This window comes from Camellia sinensis, chromosome 2 (assembly GCF_055761805.1).
Source record: "Camellia sinensis isolate YWXY chromosome 2, ASM5576180v1, whole genome shotgun sequence".
NCBI classification, from domain to species: Eukaryota; Viridiplantae; Streptophyta; class Magnoliopsida; order Ericales; family Theaceae; genus Camellia; species Camellia sinensis.
Genome location: NC_138962.1, coordinates 73,094,519 through 73,113,267, shown reverse-complemented (window position 1 = coordinate 73,113,267; position 18,749 = coordinate 73,094,519). Strand labels below are relative to the sequence as shown.

Genomic DNA, 18,749 nt, shown 5'->3' with positions numbered 1-18,749 from the left:
GGAGATACATACATGATGATGATATGTTGTAGTATGTGTTTGTTTACAGGAATCCACGGCAGATCCATAGGGTTTAGAGAGACATCTTCACAGACTTTTGAGTTCAGCCGAAAAGTGAAAAGTGTTTTTTTCACAACCCTTCCGTCTCATAATAATCTCTTATGGACGATTCAATTTTTTTTTATAATATAATTTTTATATTTTACAAATATTAAAATATAAAAACGGAAAATGTTTGAGAGCCCTAATTTCTGTGGCTCAAATGGTTCAAATTTGTCAAAATGACGTCGTTTTGGTAATTTTGATGTTGTTTTGTATTCAAAACGACGTCGTTTTGACAAATTCGAGCCATTTGAGCCACAGAAATTAGAACCCTCTATCATTGTTGTATAAAAACCTATCCTATCATATGATTTTGAGTTAAATTAAGATTTTTTTTAAAAAAAAAATTCAAACATTTTTCTAATGATAATAATAATAATAATAACGATAATACTTTTAAAGTTTATGTTTACATAGTTTTTTTTACTTATAAAAATTTTAGGGCAAATTATACAAATAATCTCCATAGTTTGAAACTCGTGTCACTCTAATCTCTGATTTTTCCATTATTTCAAATAAGGACAATTGAAGATATCATTGTCTAATTTCAAGGATAAAATCGTTAATTTAATAAAATATAAACTAATTTGACAAAATTTAAATATCAAAAAAATATTTTTAATTTTTTTAAAATTATTTTTATCCACCAATGATAAAATTATATAAAATTGATAAAAATTAATGAAAATTACATAATTAATTTTTTAAAATTAATTTTACATGATCATCATCCAAACACATAATAAAAAATAATTTGGTAAAATAAATAAATAAATATCTAAAAAATTTATTAATTTTACATAATTTTATTTTTAATAGATAGAAATAATTTTTAAAAATTCAAAAATATTTATTTGACATTTATTTTTGTCAAATTAGTTTATATTTTATCAAGTTGACGATTTTACTCTTGAAAAATCTAATGATATCTTTAATTGTCCTTATTTGGAACAAGATTTAAAATTTATGGTCAAATATATCACAATTGAAAAGTAACACAAGTCCCAAACTATAGAAATTATTAGTGTAATTCACCCAAAGTTTTATAAACTAAAACTTGTTTAGAATTTCATTTTTAAAACTTATTGGTTCAAATACAAAAAAAAAAAATAATTTCACTTCTTTAAAATAAAAGCCAAAATTTTTTCAATTCTTTTCCAATCCTATTGACCACCACCCCCATTCATTATCATTACCAGTAGGGGTGTGCATAATACCGCCGAAACCGCCAAAACCGCACCGAGCCGCACCGCCAAGGCAAATTCGTTATTATTTTCCAATCGAACCGCCGGTTTTTGGTAAGAAAAATGGCAAATTCTAGTGACACTTTTATCAATCCGCCGGTTTCTATTTTTCTTCCAAACCGCACCGACCCGCACCGCTATTAAATCATGTTTTATAATATTCTAAAAATTCTTTTTTACTTAAGTTTGCTTGTTATTCTATACCTTAGAATATAGTATTACATTATTGCTCGAAGGGAATTCAAGATGTCAGTAATCCAAAATAAAGTTGGATTCCAATTCACTTTTCAATCTTTTTTTTTTTTTTTCTGGCCATGTTGCAAACTTGCATCAGCTCACTTTTCAATCTAAATACTTTTCAACAGTAAACATTTTCAATATATTGTAAACCCTGAATAATATTAATTTTATGTATTGTATTTGATCATTGTAGCTTCCACAGATGCTTGTAATGAACTAATGACATAGTCGTTGATATTATCATGTTGTTGCTACACTTGCTACATCAGAAGAAAGCTTCGCAAGATGCTTAACATTACGGTATCTCTCGCCTTTTTTTTACTCTTTGATTTAAGTTTTGTAATTTGAATTATATTTTTTATAAACCGCCAATCCGCCCGAACCGCTAAGGCAAATCCACCATTATTTGCCAACCGAACCGCCGGTTTTTGATAAGGAAAATGGCAAATTCTAGTGACACTTTTATCAATCCGCCACCCGCCATACGGTTTTCATTTTTCTCTCAAACCGCACCGCGCACACCCCTAATTACCAGTCACCACATCTAACCTTTTTTCTTTTCTTTTTTCTTTTTTTTTTTTGTTTTCTTGGGGAGGGGAGGGGAGGGGTGAACATGGCATCTAACCCAATGTTTTAAAAATCGGATTGGTGAGTGAATCAGAAAAAGAATTGGGTGGACGGATTACTGGTTCAACCGTCGGGTTGAACCGGAATCGAACCGTGACGTTATAAATATATTAAAATTATATTTAATTAAAAATACAAGTAATAAAATTATAAATTAAAAATATTAAATTATCTTAAATATTTGTCTTAATATTTTTTTTACTGAAAAATATAATAATATATTTTAAAATATTATTAATTTTAATTTTGGAAGATGAAATCAAATATTTAATATTCCTTCTATATGATTTTAATTCAAATAATTTGATCGAAAGGAGAGCAAAAATTTTGGACAATATATACCAGAATAGTCCAATCCAGACGCCTAATCTCATGACTAAACAAACATAGGATATAAATTCAGTCAAACCAATAGCCCAAGGACAATGTATATCAAGACTAATAGTCTAGTAGATTGCAATCCCCCCTTATTCAGTCCGTCCAAACAAACACATCCAAAGGGTGCGTTTGATTCAAGGGATTAGGAAGGGACTAAACACTATTTGGATTGTAATCCATTGGAAGCCCTTTATCCAGCGTTTGTTTTTTTTTTTAGTTCGCCGGACTCCTCATCCCCCATATGTGGGATTACATTATCCCGGGGGGGTGTGGGACAATTTTTGTGGGATAACAATCCCAGGGAATTAGGTGGTGAAATGACCGTTTTGACCATCTATTATTTAATTATGTATTATATTTAATAAAATTCAATAAAATTTAAATAACTCAATTTAAAAATAAAATGATTTTATTTAACATTTTATTTATTTAATTTTTTTAAAATAATTTTTTATAGATATTTTATTGATGTTTTATTTTAAAATTTTGTTTATATTTTATTTAATTTCATTATTTAATTATTATTATTATTTAAAATAAATTTATTTAAAATTTTAATTAAAAAAATAACATATATTTTTATTGATATTTTATTTATTTTATTTTAAAAAAATAAATTTATTTAATTGTGTAAAAAATAAAATAAAATAGATTTTATTTAATTTAGCTAAAAATTATTAAAATATTAAAGATATGTTTAATATTGATATTACTTAGTAAACAATTGAAAAATGATAAAATAGTCGTTTGCACATTTATCATTATCCAATCCGTCTATCCAAACATTGGATAGACTAAAAATAGTCATTTCTACACATCTAATCCCATAAGAAAATAAATACGGGATACATCTCCAATCCAACCAAATAGTCCGAAAGATTCACAATCTCATCTCAGAATTCAAGTCTGATAGATTATAATCCCCAATATTCAATCCATCCAATTAAACATAAAGAGTTATAACATTGTCATAACATATACCACCGTGTCATAACAAAAATCACTAGCAATGGTACATATATTATAATCACTCATAACATATGTAATTTATACAACAAATTAACATAATATTATAATTATAACATTTTGGATTGTGATTTATTATAACAAATCATAACTTTTATCCATATAAATCATAATTTTTCTCATTGAAATCTTAACATTTTGAATTATGGCTAGATATCATTACTTTACTAATACTAATCACAACAAATTATAACTTTTCACATTGAAACCATAACACATTGAATTGTGGTTGCAAATCATAACTTTACCAATACCTATCACAACAAAGGGTAGTGTATGATACACACGTTCAAAAGGGTTGTACCATATATAGGAGTTCGTATCATATATAGTGCATTTGGTAGTACACCAAAATGACATAATTTTGGTGAAAAAAAATACAAAATATCTAAGAATAATATAATAATTTTACCAGCTCTATTAATATCATCAAAGTTGTATATTATAGAAGAGGCTAATATAATTTCATTAAAACTACGAAAATAATTATAATTTCTTCATTACTTGAGTGAGATAAGTGTAATTAATTCGGGTCTTCAGGCTTAATAGTTGTATTAGCACCTTTTATGGTATGAGAATGCAGATTCAACTCTTATAGAAGTTTAATATTTTTTGTGGTAGTTAATTCTCTTCTAATATGGGGTTGTATAGAGTTCTTTGTGAGTTAGTGGTTGTTGTCGGACTTGGTGACTATACTGGATTTTGATTGTTTTTGATATAATATTTCTCATATTTATAAATACTCTCTAGGAGTGTAAATTTGGCCCGATTCAGCCCATGTCGGGCCTCGTGGGATCCCACTAAAATTCAACCCAGGCCCAGGGGATATTCGGGCCTTAAGTGAGCTGGGTCGGGCCGATCGGCCTGGCCCGGGCTTTGAGTGGGCCAGGCAGCCACGCCTACGAACTGGACCAGGCTTCAAAATGACGACCCAGGCCCAAGCCCAAGGTCTCGGGCTGGGCTCAGGCCTGGGCCTAACCGAGCCAAGCACACCCCGAACCGTGGGTGGGCTTCGGGCAACCCACGGACCATTTTTACACTCCTAGCACTCTCCCATGGAATGACAAAAAAAAAAAAAAAACAAACAAACAAACAAATAGATAAGTGTAATTTACCCTTAAATTATAATTGTTTATATACAATCAATTATTTTACAAAGCTAAACCTCTACTTTATTCTTTCAAAGAAAACATTTATTGTGTGCTAAACTTTAAAAAATGATGGATTTGTTTGGTTTGTCTAAAAAATTTCAAAATTTTGTTTGATTGAAAATTTTTGAAAAAAAATTTCAAAATCACTTTTATCTCTAATACACATCAATCACTTTTTCTATATCCTCTCTCCTTTCTCACATCTTACATATAAACTAATCACTTTTTCTCTTACACCTATCTATTTAACTACAAAAATAAATAAATAAATAAATCATCCCAAACTCCAAAATTTCAAAATTATTTTCAAAACATACAATCAAATAAATTTTTAAATTTTATAGACTCTTTCCAAAAAATTATTTTTCAAAATTGTTTCACAAATATAAACCAAACATGGCCGATGTGTTTCTCACATTAATCTAATCTATCTAATATAGGGAGGAGAGTTTTACTTCACACTGGATTGTCTAGTTGAATTTGTGGGGTCTATCATAAGCCCATTTTGATAAGGGGAATTACTTAACAGTTGGACAGAAAAAAAAAGAAAAAAAAAGAAAATACATAAATAGGAAGGGGTAACTTTTCACTTGTACCCCACTACAGATTCATTTGCATCCTTATGTTTTTGTAATTTTTCTTCTGTACCCCATTGTCAAGTAATTCCCCCTTTTGATAGTACGATCTATTCAATTTTTATAAGTCATAAAAAAATCATAATGGATCTAATAGTTATAATCATATTATTTGGTTACATTTGTTTTCAACAAAAAGTAAACAATTTGTTTTTAAAATTATTTTTATTGTTTACTTTTTAAAAGAGAATATGAAGAAAATATATATGAATTTAAATTAAGCAAAACAAAAGTTACCTCAAGCAAAAACCCTCAACCTTTCTTGACCAATTCCTTTAGATCTTCTTCTCTCAAGTCACAAACTTCTGGATTGATTGATCAAAAGCTTGAATATTGATTAGGTATGCTTGGCTTCAGTCCATAGTTACACAAAGCTCTTGATCCTTTAAAACTTCCTTGTTGTCTCTCTTCCTAATCTCAAACAGGCCTCTTTTAGTTCCAAAGGTTGTACTAAGGTATTTATAGGACAGAGACTAGCTAGTACCCTAGGATCAATGGCTGTGAATGAGTTGTTTTGATCTAATGGTAAAAGATAGGCTGTACAATGTTCCTATTAAGGCCTCATTTGATAAGTGGTGATTTTAGTTAAAAAAAAAATATTAAAAAAGTTAAAAAGTCAACAATCTATATCAAAAAATTAAAAAATTTATTTTCTCTTTATTTTTTGCATATCTTTTCATAAAAGATCAAAAACTCATTCCAAATATATTAATTTTTTTTATATCTTATTTTAACTAAAAAATTAAAAAATTACTAAAAAAAATATATTCTCAAACGAGACGTAAGCTTTGCTCACAAGCTACAATGCGGCTAGGGATATATATATATATATATATATATATATATATATAAATAAAAAGAGTTCGGCTTCTCTTCCAGTTTGAGCAATTGAATTGCGCGTCTAGTTCGGATTTCAAATGTATGGCAGGTTAACATTTTTTTTTTAAAAATCAATGGTGTAGATTTTATTCACCTAAACTCAATAGTAGATTCGAACAAACAAACAAACAAAAAAAAAAAAAAAAACCCAATATTTAATGGATGGACAAAATTTAAATTATTAATTTACAAAAAATATCGGCGTAATGCACAATTGAAGCTCAAATTAGTCTGCTAGAGAGAAGTCGTTCTCTTAAAACAAAAAAACAAAAAAAAAAAGGAAATTTGGAAAGAAGAAAAAAAAGGGAAGGCTTTTAAAGGTATAGTATTTTATAAAATTTCCAAATAAAGGCATAAATACTTTAATTGACTCTAAGGATATTGTAGGGTAAATTACACCACTTTAGTTTTAACGGAAATTCACTTTAGTTCTCGTATTTCAATTTAAAAAAATTTGAACTGCACATTTTCAATTTTGTTATAATGTGATATCTTTATCATATATTATTAAATTTTGAACCGAAAAAAAAAATTGCATGCAAAACTAGTAGAACCAAATTGAAATTCAAAGAAAACTTTAGAGACTAATGGTGTAATTTATTCACTATACCGATGGTTCCTATAGTTTGATTTGAATTTTATTTTAGCCTCTTTAGTTTTGGATGTGGTCTTTTTTAAATCATAAGAATGAGTGATAAAGGGACCACATTGTAACAAAATTGAAAATGTAGGGTTTAAATATTTAAATTGAAATTATAAGGAGTAAAGTGATATTTCGACACCCACACCTCCGAAACTTACTCATGCTGCCTCTTGCTGCCCCCACCTCCCGGCACCATCTCCTCTCTGTGACAACTCTCCAACGACTCCCCTATCTTCCTTCACGGCATCGCGACCTCCATCTTCTTCTATTCTTCTTTGCCTGCTCTCTCTCTCTCTCTCTCTCTCTCTCCCCCTCCCTTTCCCTCAATCCAGCGATCAATTGTGAGGGTTGGGACGGTAGTCGCGAGGATTGGGGGTGTGGTTGCTAGGGCTTCGGTGATGACAAGAAAGGGGTTATGGAGATGGTAGATTTTTGTAAGGGCTAAAGGAGTCTAGACAAGAACAATGGCAACCGAGATGGGCCATGGAAGGATGAGTGAAGGCAGATGTAGGTCGGCGAAACTTGTGGTGGTTGGGTAGGAAAGGTGAGGTTAGGGTTAAGGTTAGGGTATTTCAGGTATAAAGTGGTGTGAATTGGGAAAATAATAAAATATGAAAATAGTGTGGAGATGTGAACTGAGAAATGATGAATAGTGAAATAAATTATGGTGTGCAAATAAATGCTCCTCGTATGGTTGTGGTTGTGTTGGTGACAATGACAATGATAATGATAATGGCTACAATGGTAGAGTGGTAGTAATGGAGTGACAGTGATTTTCGGATGTGATCGTATGGCAACAATAGTGGTTTCAATCATTAATTTTTGTGATAATTTGAGCTAAAAATTAAGTAGGACCCACGCACCTTTTAATATAAGTTCAAGTGGTGATGGGTTCACCTTTGTGTGGTGATTAACTATATGTACTTACTTAACCAAAATGGTTAATGGCTGAATGAGAAATTGACTCTAAAATATACCATTTGAGAATGATAGAAATATGGTAACAAACCTTGTCCCACATAAAGTGAATAGGGAACTTTTGTAACACATGTATTGGGCTGTTTTTTTTTTTTTTTGGTACATCGAAAACGGAAAGAACATACAGAAAACAAAAGAAAGAAAAGCAAAAAGAAACACCAGCAGAAGGGAAGCACAAATTAGGGCCTAAGGTAGCCCCTTCCAATCATATCAGCTATCACTAACCCTCTAATTTCTACAGGGGCCTCATCCATAACTACAAGAGGCTCAGCTTGAGTAGCACCCAACTTTGCCAGACCATCCGCACTATTATTTCCTTCACGCAAAACATGTTGAATGGTATAACCATACCTTTGTATAAGGAATTTGGAGTCCTCCACCAAGCTTCTAATCGAAGAAGAGACCACGGAGCCTTCTTTCAATAACTTAATTGCAAATAATGAATCTGTTTCAATAGTGAGATCTTTATATCCCTTCTCAAAGGCTATAGTTAAGCCTCGGTAAATAGCCCAAAACTCCGCCTCTAAACTTCTACAAACATCAAGCTTTCCATAGTAGCTAATTAGCCAGATGCCTCTTTCATCACGAATAAGACCACCAAAGCCTCCTTTCCCTGGGTCTCCTTTTGTACTACCATCAGTGTTCATCTTCAGTTTACCTACAAAAGGAGGGCACCAATTAATAACCACATCATAATGACTAGGATGTAAAGCAAAAGATCTAAATGCTTCCTTGATCGCAAAAGAATATTTACATGAAAGTAAAATACTTTGATACTAATGGAGTTCAACATTATCAAAAACTTTTTTGTTGCGGTCTTTCCAAATTTTTCAAAGAATAACAGCAAAAAGAGTAGGATCTAAAATAGAAGAAAGTTTGTTTTTGAGATTTGATTCCAACCAAGTTGTCAACGGAATATGTCGATCCCTAGACAACCACTCTAAACAACCCATACTACTCCAGATAATGACTGCTTTAGGGCAGTCCCTGAAAATATGATCAATATCTTCCCATTGACAACCACATCTTAGGCTGTTCGAGAGTAACTTGCCATGTAAGACAAGCCACACAAAGCCCTTGATTTTTTGGGGTAGTTTCAACTTCCACAACCAAAGCCAGTTACAATTTTCGGCCTCATGAATGGCCACTATCTCATAAGCTGAAGCTGTTGAAAAGTCACCAGAACCAGAACCATGCCAATGAGGTGTATTTGGATACGTAACAAAATGTGGTAAATGAACTTTTAGAGCAAGGTCAACAGCCTCTCTAGGAAGCTTAGAATTCAACTTAAAGATATCCCAACCACCTTCCTCATCTAAAAGAAGATTGACAGTTTCAGAATTAATGAGAGGTGAATGTGGAAAGAGTGATGCTAAATTACTCTCTCCACACCACCAATCAAACCAGATGGAAATTTGAGTTCCATCCCCAACACACCACTTACTACCTTTCACAAGAGTCTCTCTTGTACTAAGGATACCTTTCCAAGTGTGAGAAGCTCTTCTCTTGTTGGAATAGTCAAGAAGAGACCCCTCTTGGAGGTATTTAGCCTTAATCACTTCAGTCTACAGACAGTTCTCACCTTTGAGTAACTTTCAACCCAACTTAGAATGTAAAGCAGTGTTGTTATGCTTAACCTTTCTAATACCCAGACCTCCCATTTTCATGCTTTTACACACAGTGTTCCACTTGACCAAGTGAATTTTTTTAGAATTACCCACCTCTCCCCAAAGAAAGTTTCGGTTAACTCTGTCCAAGTCATTGCACACATTAACAGATAGCTTCATAGTTTGCACGGTATATGCAGGTAGAGCAGTAGTCATAGATTTTATAAGGGTGGCTCTACCTGCCAAAGACAGCATATTAGCTTTCCAACTCGATAGCTTCCCTTGAAGCTTATCAAAAATAGAAGAAAAATGAGCTCTGTTAACTTTCTTATGAAGCATAGGTATCCCAAGATACTTTCCCAAATCTTGGGTGATAGGGATACCACATAAAGCACTCAAGTTCCTGGCCCTAGAATTACACACATTTGGGGAGACAAATAACTTAGACTTAGCCAAGTTCACTTTCAAACCAGAGTGATTACTAAAATAGTTAAGAACCTTCATAATGGTCTCACAATTTTTAGTATCTGCTTTCACAAATAATAATAGATCATCAACGAAAAATAAGTGAGAGATTTCAGGGTCTCTTAAAGAAGCTTTGATACCCTTCCACTGGCCACAATTAACTCTGTCAAGAATCAAGTTAGAGAGCCTCTCCATACATAACACAAAGAGATAGGAGGACAAGGGATCTCCCTGGCGAAGGCCTTTTCTAGGATGAAAATCCCGGACCTATTCCCCATTTCCAAAGAATGGTGGAATTCACAGTTGTAACACAATTCATAATCAACTCTACCCAACTCAATTTAGATTTAGCTCCAATAATGTATCCCGAAGGAAAGTCCAAGACACATTACCGTAGGCTTTCTCCAAGTCAATTTTAAAAATCATCTCACCTTTAGTTCCTTTCTTAGATCTAAGAGTATGGATAATTTCTTGGGCAATGATGATATTGGGCTGTTTGATTAGGCAATGTATTGGGCTGTTTGATAACACTCACATGTTAACTTTTATATATTCTTTTAGATTATGGGGTACTGACCAGTAAGTTTTATATGCAAAATTCAAAACATATCTAATCCCAAAACAAAATACTTATACCAATTAATCCTATATATTTTTAATTGTTGCAAAAAAAATATTTTTTTTTTTATAAATTTAAAAACGCTGCTATATCCCACCACCATCGAACTTCTATCAAACGGTCACTGGAGACTCGCTGAAATGTTCAATATCACCGAGAAGTAGTCAGAGTATCATCGGAAGTTCACCGGAGTATCACCACAGTGTTCTGAATGTCACTGGAAGTCATCGGAATGTCTATAACGTTCCCTGGATATCAAAAATATCATTTGAGATTCACCGGAATGTTTAGAATATTGGTGGAAAAAAAATGGGATATAAATGGACAAATAGTGAAAAAAAATAGCAAAATGTACTAAATATTGATAAACTGAAAGGAAAAAAAAACATAACAACAACAAACAGAAACAATGGAAAAAATATATATATTATTTTTCAATTTTTGTAGAATTTAAGCAAAATAATCTCAAACATTGATCAAACTGAAAAGAAAGCTTTGAAACCGTAAAATGTTACAGTTTCAAAGTATGATTCTATTAAGCATTTATCCTTATTAATCAAACTTGAAAATATGTTATGAAATTGCAAAATTTTACAGTTCTAAAGAATGTTATAAAACTATAAAATTTTACAATTTCAAAGCATGATTCCTTTTAGCACCAAAAAAATTGAAACTATAACATTTTACAATTTTCACTGTCTATAACTAAAACTAGAAAACAACTTGTTTAGAAAAGGAAGAAAAATTGAGAGATTGAAGGAGAGAAACAAATATAGAGAGAAGATTGTATTCCGATAACTATTTTTGATTTAGATCTAGTCGGATCTAATGTATATCTACTCAATTCTGATGTAAATCTCAGATTTGATGTAAATCTAAATAGATTTACATCAGATTTGAGTAGATCTACTCATCTTGTTTGCCGGAAACTCATCTCCTTCACCGCCGGTGGAGGTGAAGTAAAGAGTCGGTGGTTGGTGGTCGATAGTTGCCGGTGAACCCCAATCAACGGTGGTTGTCGGTCGCCAGTTACTAATATCAAAAAGAGAAAGAGAAGAAATAAGGTGTGGTCACCGATCGCCGAAAATCAAGAAGAGAGAGGCAGAGAAGAACAAATGCGTAGAGAAGAACGAAAAAAATAAAATACATAATAGACTTTTGAGAGTATTCAAAAGGTTGTGGGACTAAATAGAGCTCCCCTATTTCAAATAGGACTTCCGAGTAATTTATCCATATATTATTAGCATAAGTTGTTGCATAACTTTTTTTCTTGTGCAAATATCTAGAATGTCTTCAAAAGTTAGCTACAAATTATAGCTGAAAAAAACTAGCTTTTTTAGCCAAATAAGCTTTACAAAAAAAATTACAATTTAAAATAGCAATCAAACACCATTAATTAACTTTTTTTAAAATAATAAATTAAATAAATTGACTTACTAGTATTACCATACAGAGAAAATCTAATCTTAAACTTTTGGTCTCCAAAGGAGACTCAAATTTTGAAAGGTGAGGATCTAAATTCATGTGATATATTGCTTTTTGGATAAAATTTAGTCATGTCCAATTGGAACACCTCTTCCCATGGAATCATGCATTAGTTCATGGTTCAAAAGCCTTCTACACATTCACCTATGGGCATATATTAATCTACAACAAAAATGCTTTAGAGCTCTAATATAAGAGCTCTAATAGCTTTAATGGGAATGTGGGACCCACCCTGATGTGATGTTTGTGCCTTGTTTTGTTTTTTTTTTTTTTGCTTTGACACATTATTAGAGCTCAAATTAGGGCTCTAGATTTAGAGTTCTCTAGCATTTCCCTAATCTACAAATACGCATAGACTGGAGTGTTATATATGCGTTGTTTTTTATCATTGTATTTTAAGAGACAAACGTTTATTCAAACTTGTAAGCAATATAGAGAGGGGCAAATTTTGTCTTAAGATCATTGCATCAAACATAAACCTTGATCACCTCTTGTATTAGTTATTCATAATTTTAACATCCTATTTGTGAGTTTAATTTTATTTTTAATTTCCGATTTTAGTTTTGTATTTCAGTTTCAATCTTTGTTCTAATAACAATTTCTGTTTCTAGTTTATATTACAGTTTCACACACTAATATTCACTAGATTGTCCAACAAGTGGTTGCGATGTTTGTAAGTCTCTAGTCCGTCATGTGAAGTTCTAAAAACTTTTTTCACTTTTAAAATATGGAAACATCTTCTACCCAACTTAGAAATTTTTCTGTTGATAATAAATTTATTTTCAGCTACTTTGAACTATAAGACCCACACATTATTTTTAGTGGGCATGTGGGAGTGACGTGTTCCTTGTTATGTGATGAATAAAAATATATATTTAGTTGGCCAAAACACATTTAGCAATGAATAGAAAATTGATGCCAAAATAAGCGTTCATGGATCATGAAATATGTTGGTTAGATTCTTTACATTATGTTGTTTACTCATGTCCCACATAAGAAACATAAGAGAATGTTAGGAGTGTTTGTAAGCTTCAAGTTGGACATTTCAGTTTGGGTCCAAAGGGCACTCAAATTTTGTAAGAAGAGGAGTTATGTGCCGTGGTGGATTAAACCCAAAAAATCATACACGTTAGGCGCGAGTGTGAGATGGGTTGGGTTCGGCCACCCTAATATTTATCTTTTTGTGCCAAAATTGTATAAATTTTTCACCAAAAAAACTAAAATAAAATTGCAGATTCAAATTTCAAATTCAAAATTCAAATAGAAAGAATGCAACTCTTTGACATTTTGGCAATTGCCTCTGTACTCTCCGACCACATCCATTTTTCGTCACTTTTCTGAGGTTCCAAACAGCAACCACCATGCTTGTTAAACAGTGGCGGACGCAGGGGGTGGCTAGGGGGGCCACTGCCCCTGCATCCATTCCCAAAATCTTAACTAATATACTACATCTGTGTTGTTGCAATCCTACTATTAAAGAATTGGCCCCTCCAAATCTCAATATTTCCTCCCCTCTCCATTTATTTGAAGCATTTAATTAGGATCATGGTGTATGTAAGTTATAATCTAAATTAATGTTAGTGTTTAGTTATGATGGTGGTGAGATTGGAAAATTATTAAATCAGAATTATTTATGTCCTGTTATGATTTTGGTTATGTCTCAAATTGGTATTCGTTACAACTTATTATAATGACTTTGGTTACAATGAAAAATGGCATTCGAATGATTTTAATTGGTGTTATTTACAATCCAATGCAACTATGATCAATATGAAAAGTATTTGTACATTCTTATTTTATGATTTTGTATTTTGTACAATGTGTAAAAGAATATTATAATCTTGTATTATATTTTTTGTTTTGTAAATGTCTACTAAAAAATTTATTTGTAATTTTAATGATAATTTTTAATTTTTATGCTTATGAAAATCAATTTTTTAGTATAATCTACGTACACAAATTTTGTAAGAATGTGATAAAAGAAATTTCGTTGTTAATTTTTTATTATATTGATTTTGGTCCCTTCTTACCAAGATTTCTGAGTCCACCACCATTATTAATGGCAGTCCCCCAATTTAGTTTTATCATTCAATTCAACTCTGAGTAATCTTCCTCCTCTATTACTCTATGGCCTATTTTGGAAAGTGGATTATAATCCACTTCTTAGATTATAAGTCACTTCCTCTCTTACAAAAAACCTACTTATAAGCAGTTTTTTGAAAAACTGATTATAACTATCTTCTCAAAATAACCCGTATACAGTCTGGGGTGTCAAAATTGTGGGAGTGCACATTATATTCCTGTTCGCTATACAATACAAAAATTGTGCAATTATGTGTTGTGTTGATCATTGTGTTCTGGAGACAAAATGTCCGTCGTACTAAAATGGCGCAAGTACCAGAGGCACAAATGAATTTCTGCCTTAAAGACATAGTTTTTAAACACTGGCCTCAATCAAAATTTGTCGAAGTAACATAAATCTCTGTAAGTATTTCTGCATTATGATTTTATTTCTGTTATTATATTTTGCATTAAATTAATTTCCAAAAATTTGTTTTAATAGACTACAAACTTGTGATGGTATGCCTATTGTCTCAAAAACAAATATTGAAAAAATTATTATTAGCGATGATAATCATTCTCTATTGTAAAAATATTGTTGAAAAATTTTAAAATTACTAAAAAAATTAACTTTTTTTGTTGAAGCAACATCATGGTTCTAATTTCTCCTTAACCTACACCCAAAAGATTTGGACAACTAGTAGCTCCCACAACCACTAGCATTAGTATCGTGCTTCCCGTCCTTCCTCTCTCTCATCTCTAAGAGAGCAACCACGAATCTCCTCCACCTCCACATATTTGGAGTGGCGGCTACCAACTTCTTCTCCATCATTAACGGTAAGTGTCCTCCCTTCTCCTCTTGGTCCCACTCTATATATGTCTTATACACTCAATCCCTCTTTTCATGTATTTGGATTTTTTAAAACATTTGAAGTGGTTGATGTACAGGTGACCACAGTGGAGGAGTGGGGATGGGGGGGTTTGGGGAGGGAGAGGAAATGTCGTTGGTTGCAAATGAGGGGTGGGGCTAGAGGGGTTTGGTTGGTACATACCCCTTTTAAAATGTGCAAAGTTGGAATCAAAAAAATGAATAATGGCTGCAATCTGCTCTTATTATATACGGATACCATTTGCTCTCAAAGGATGCAGTTCAGGAGGCATTACCTCCAGTCTTAAAAATTGCCTACTAATTTGGTGATGCCCGAATGCAGGAAGTATTTGACATGCCAATTAAGATCTATTTCAAAGAATTTATTCCGTGTCCAACCATATGAAGAAAAGTACGATGAGAAAGATGAGAGTTTCAATTGGCAGGAGAGAAAAATGGAGATGTTGGACAGTAAAACATCATGCATTCACTGCAGCAATTAAAATGGTGTACAAGATATGATCTATATGGTAGGAACAACATACTTTTATAGACTAAACAGTAGCTTTTAGTTATACAAAGTACAACAGCAATCGCTTGTTCTTGCCAACCATCAAACAATAGCTTGCAGTATGGTGTGGATTACTTTGATAGAAAATTTTACCATACAAGAACTGAAGTTTGGAAGAAAGAACAGTGGATGTGATCGTAGCTTTCCAACTGTAAGAAAAATAAGAAAATGTATCCACACATATAATATGCATTTGCATTAACACAGATTGAGCCTAGCAACACAAAATGAAGAACACAGAAAGAAACTACGAAAGCACAGCCAAACCTCCAAAGGAATTGGTGTATAACAATCAGATGCTGAAGCCATCCTTGCCAAGGTCTACTTTGTTAACTTTCCAGTCTTTATTCATAGGCAGATAGAGTCCCAGCTCTTTCATCTTTGTCTTGATTTTCTCTTCTAATCGTAGAAGTTGATTCGAGCTTCCTTCTGAGTTCTTCCCATCCCTCAGCATTATTCCACTCAACATTCATTTCATATTGGGTGTCGTCATCAAGATAGGGACCAATATTCTCAAAGTAAACTAGATCAGGAAAATCTTTCTGCAAAATTTTTCCCTCTAGTTTCAGGTTCTTCAGATATTTCAACCGTAAAATCTCCACTTTCCACTTCTTATTCTCCTCTGGATCCAAGCAAACGAGTTTTCCTCCCCTAATGTACAGCCTCTTTAACTCCTCCATGTTGCTAGGTTTTAACCACTCCGGGGCTTTTTCTTGAGGGAGGCACCTAAGATCCAGTTTCACTAACTTTGGTGGAAATGAGAAAGACCTCATTGTGAAGGAAGCAGTTTTAGTCAACTGTGGAGCTTGTCCATTCGGTGTCGTCTTCATGCCTACTTGCCCCCATGAAATTGTTAGGATTCGAAGACTCGTAATTTCCTTCAACTTATTGAGCTCTCCTTCCTCAGTAACTGCATTACTCCCTATGTGTATACTCAGCTTTCTCAGTTTCTTCAACTGACCAAGATCACCCAACTTGCAAGGATTTTTCCTCGAATGTCCTATAACAAAACCCTTAAGCACTTGGAGCGAAGCAATCTTTTCGATCCCCTTTGGCATGCTTTCGAGTAAGTAACATTGGGATACATCCAAGTGTGTGAGCTTCCTCAATGCCCCGATATCAGAAGGCAATCTTTCTAAATTGTGACAAGCCCTAAGGTCAAGAATTTCAAGATTGATGCACTTAACAATTGAAGGAGGTAATGCTGTAATTCTCGAAATCCCATGAAGACTAAGATACCTCAAGTGCTTTTGTGCCCCTAATTCCTTCAAGAACTCTTCACCATCCACCTCAATATGATGTTCAGTTGAGTTCTGCCACCTACCCAATTGAACAACCACAAGCTTCCTAAATTTTGAAAACAATTTAGCCTTCAAACTCAAGTAATCCACATTTACATTGAATATTGTGAACAATTCCTCCTCTCTAAGACTTCCACTACCCACAACTAAGCAAACACGCTGCGAGTTCAAGGCATTATTATTATCCACATTAATCTTACCGGCATCATCAAAATCAAAGAAGTTGGCTTTTTTAGCGGCTGCAATCAACATTCGACGAACCCAAGGATGCGTTGTACAACCATCCACAATAGGTTTTTTCTGGTTTTTGGAGTATGGTTGTATCAATCCCTTCTCAATGAGCTTCAGAAACACTCCTTCCCCTACCTCCTCCGCGGACTTAACTCTAGATTTGCTTATCAAACCTTCCCCAATCCACCAATAGATCAATGACTTTTTCTTAACTTTTTCCTGAGGAAAAATTGCCAAACAGAGCAAACAGAGCTTCAGCTTAATATCCAAAACATCATAGCTCCGCTGAAGATGAGCCATGGCAGGCGAATTTAGAATGTTCTCCTCAACCCTTAATTGCAACCAATCCCTCGAATCTTTCTTGGCTTCATCTACCGATTGATCTTCCTGTTGTGGCTTTTTTCCAAATTCTGGTAGTCGAATCTGGGCTTTTAAATTCCGAATTTCTCGAAGGTTTTGTTCGATTCCACTGATGTTCTCTTCAATCTTGTCTTCGTCACCGATGTAGGACTCTAATTGAGTGAGTTTTTTAATAAGAGCTTCATTGCAGTGATTGAATTGAGGGATCAAGTCATCTTTGATTTCTTCAAGCAAGTCTTTGATTTTGTTCAAGGTATCAAGAAGATCTGGGTTGCTTTGGGGAGTGGGATCTGGGTTGCTTTGGGTTAAGTGTTTGAGGAGAATTAGGACGATGTCGATTGGTTTCTCACGAGTTGGCATCTTCACAGATCAAAGACAACTGAAGAGAGTGATGGTAATCAGAGAGGGAAAAAAAAAAAAGACCAAGGGATGGATGGACTATGTGTAGTGAAGAATGATGTTAAGAGAGAGAGAGAGAGAGGGGTAGTAATCAATGGCAATCAAAGCAAAAAGCAACCATTTTCCAGGAAAAGGAGAGGAAAACAGACAGGAAAGTTACGAGAAGAATCCAAGAAAGAACCAACCCTAAAAAAATAAAAAATAAAAAATAAAAAATAAAAAAAATAATAACGTAATTATATTGACTGTATTTGGTTTGAGTTTTCTAAATTAAATTTTTTAAAAATTAATTTTTTTAATTTTCGTATTTTTTTTTGTTTTTAATGAATATTTTTTAAATTTTAAACATATTTTTTACTTTTTTAGATGGATTTTAGATGTGTTTAAAAAGTAAAAAATTTGTGAAAAAATATTTTAAAAAATTAATAAATACATAAAAATACAAAAATTATATTGAATTTTTGTATTTTTTTATATTTTTGGTATTTAGTGAATTTTTAAAAGATTTTTTTTATATTTTTTTAACTTTTTAGGTATATTTATGTTAGGTGTGTCTAAAAAGTAAAAAAATTGCTTAAAATATTAAAAAATTCAGTAAAAATAAAAAAATACAGAAAATAAGAAAGTAAAATTTTCTGAAAAATATTTTTTAAAAAGTGAAAACAAACAAGGTGATTGAGTTTTTTTTTAAAAAAAATTAATTTATATAATATTTATTTTTTTAATTAAAAATTTGTTAGTCATATGCATAAATATATATATATATATATATATATTGTGATATATTTTATATTGAATGTATATTTTATATAATATTTACACAATTTGAATTAATTTTAGTAATTTTAGTCTTACTAAAATGAAAGTCAATATAATTAT

General features: G+C 32.4%; 2 protein-coding genes across 7 annotated transcripts in view; both read right to left on the bottom strand.

The window, feature by feature from the left end:
- Positions 1 to 5,837, bottom strand: part of LOC114300162 (agenet domain-containing protein) — a 33,337-nt gene extending 27,500 nt beyond the window's left edge. For 2 of the 6 annotated variants that reach the window (XM_082906379.1, XM_082906394.1), the window contains exon 1: positions 5,641 to 5,837. The gene's annotated coding sequence lies outside the window, so the exon portion shown is untranslated. Of the gene's footprint in view, positions 1 to 12; positions 194 to 5,640 lie in introns of those variants that run through there. The other 4 variants (XM_082906388.1, XM_082906383.1, XM_028245050.2 and 1 more) reach the window with 4 other exon arrangements.
- A 10,086-nt stretch (positions 5,838 to 15,923) lies between these two features.
- On the bottom strand, positions 15,924 to 17,831 carry LOC114300095 (disease resistance RPP13-like protein 4). The gene has a single exon (XM_028244945.2). The coding sequence runs from the start codon at positions 17,829 to 17,831 to the stop codon at positions 15,924 to 15,926; it is 1,908 nt and encodes a 635-aa protein (XP_028100746.2).
- Between the last annotated feature and the right edge of the window lie 918 nt (positions 17,832 to 18,749).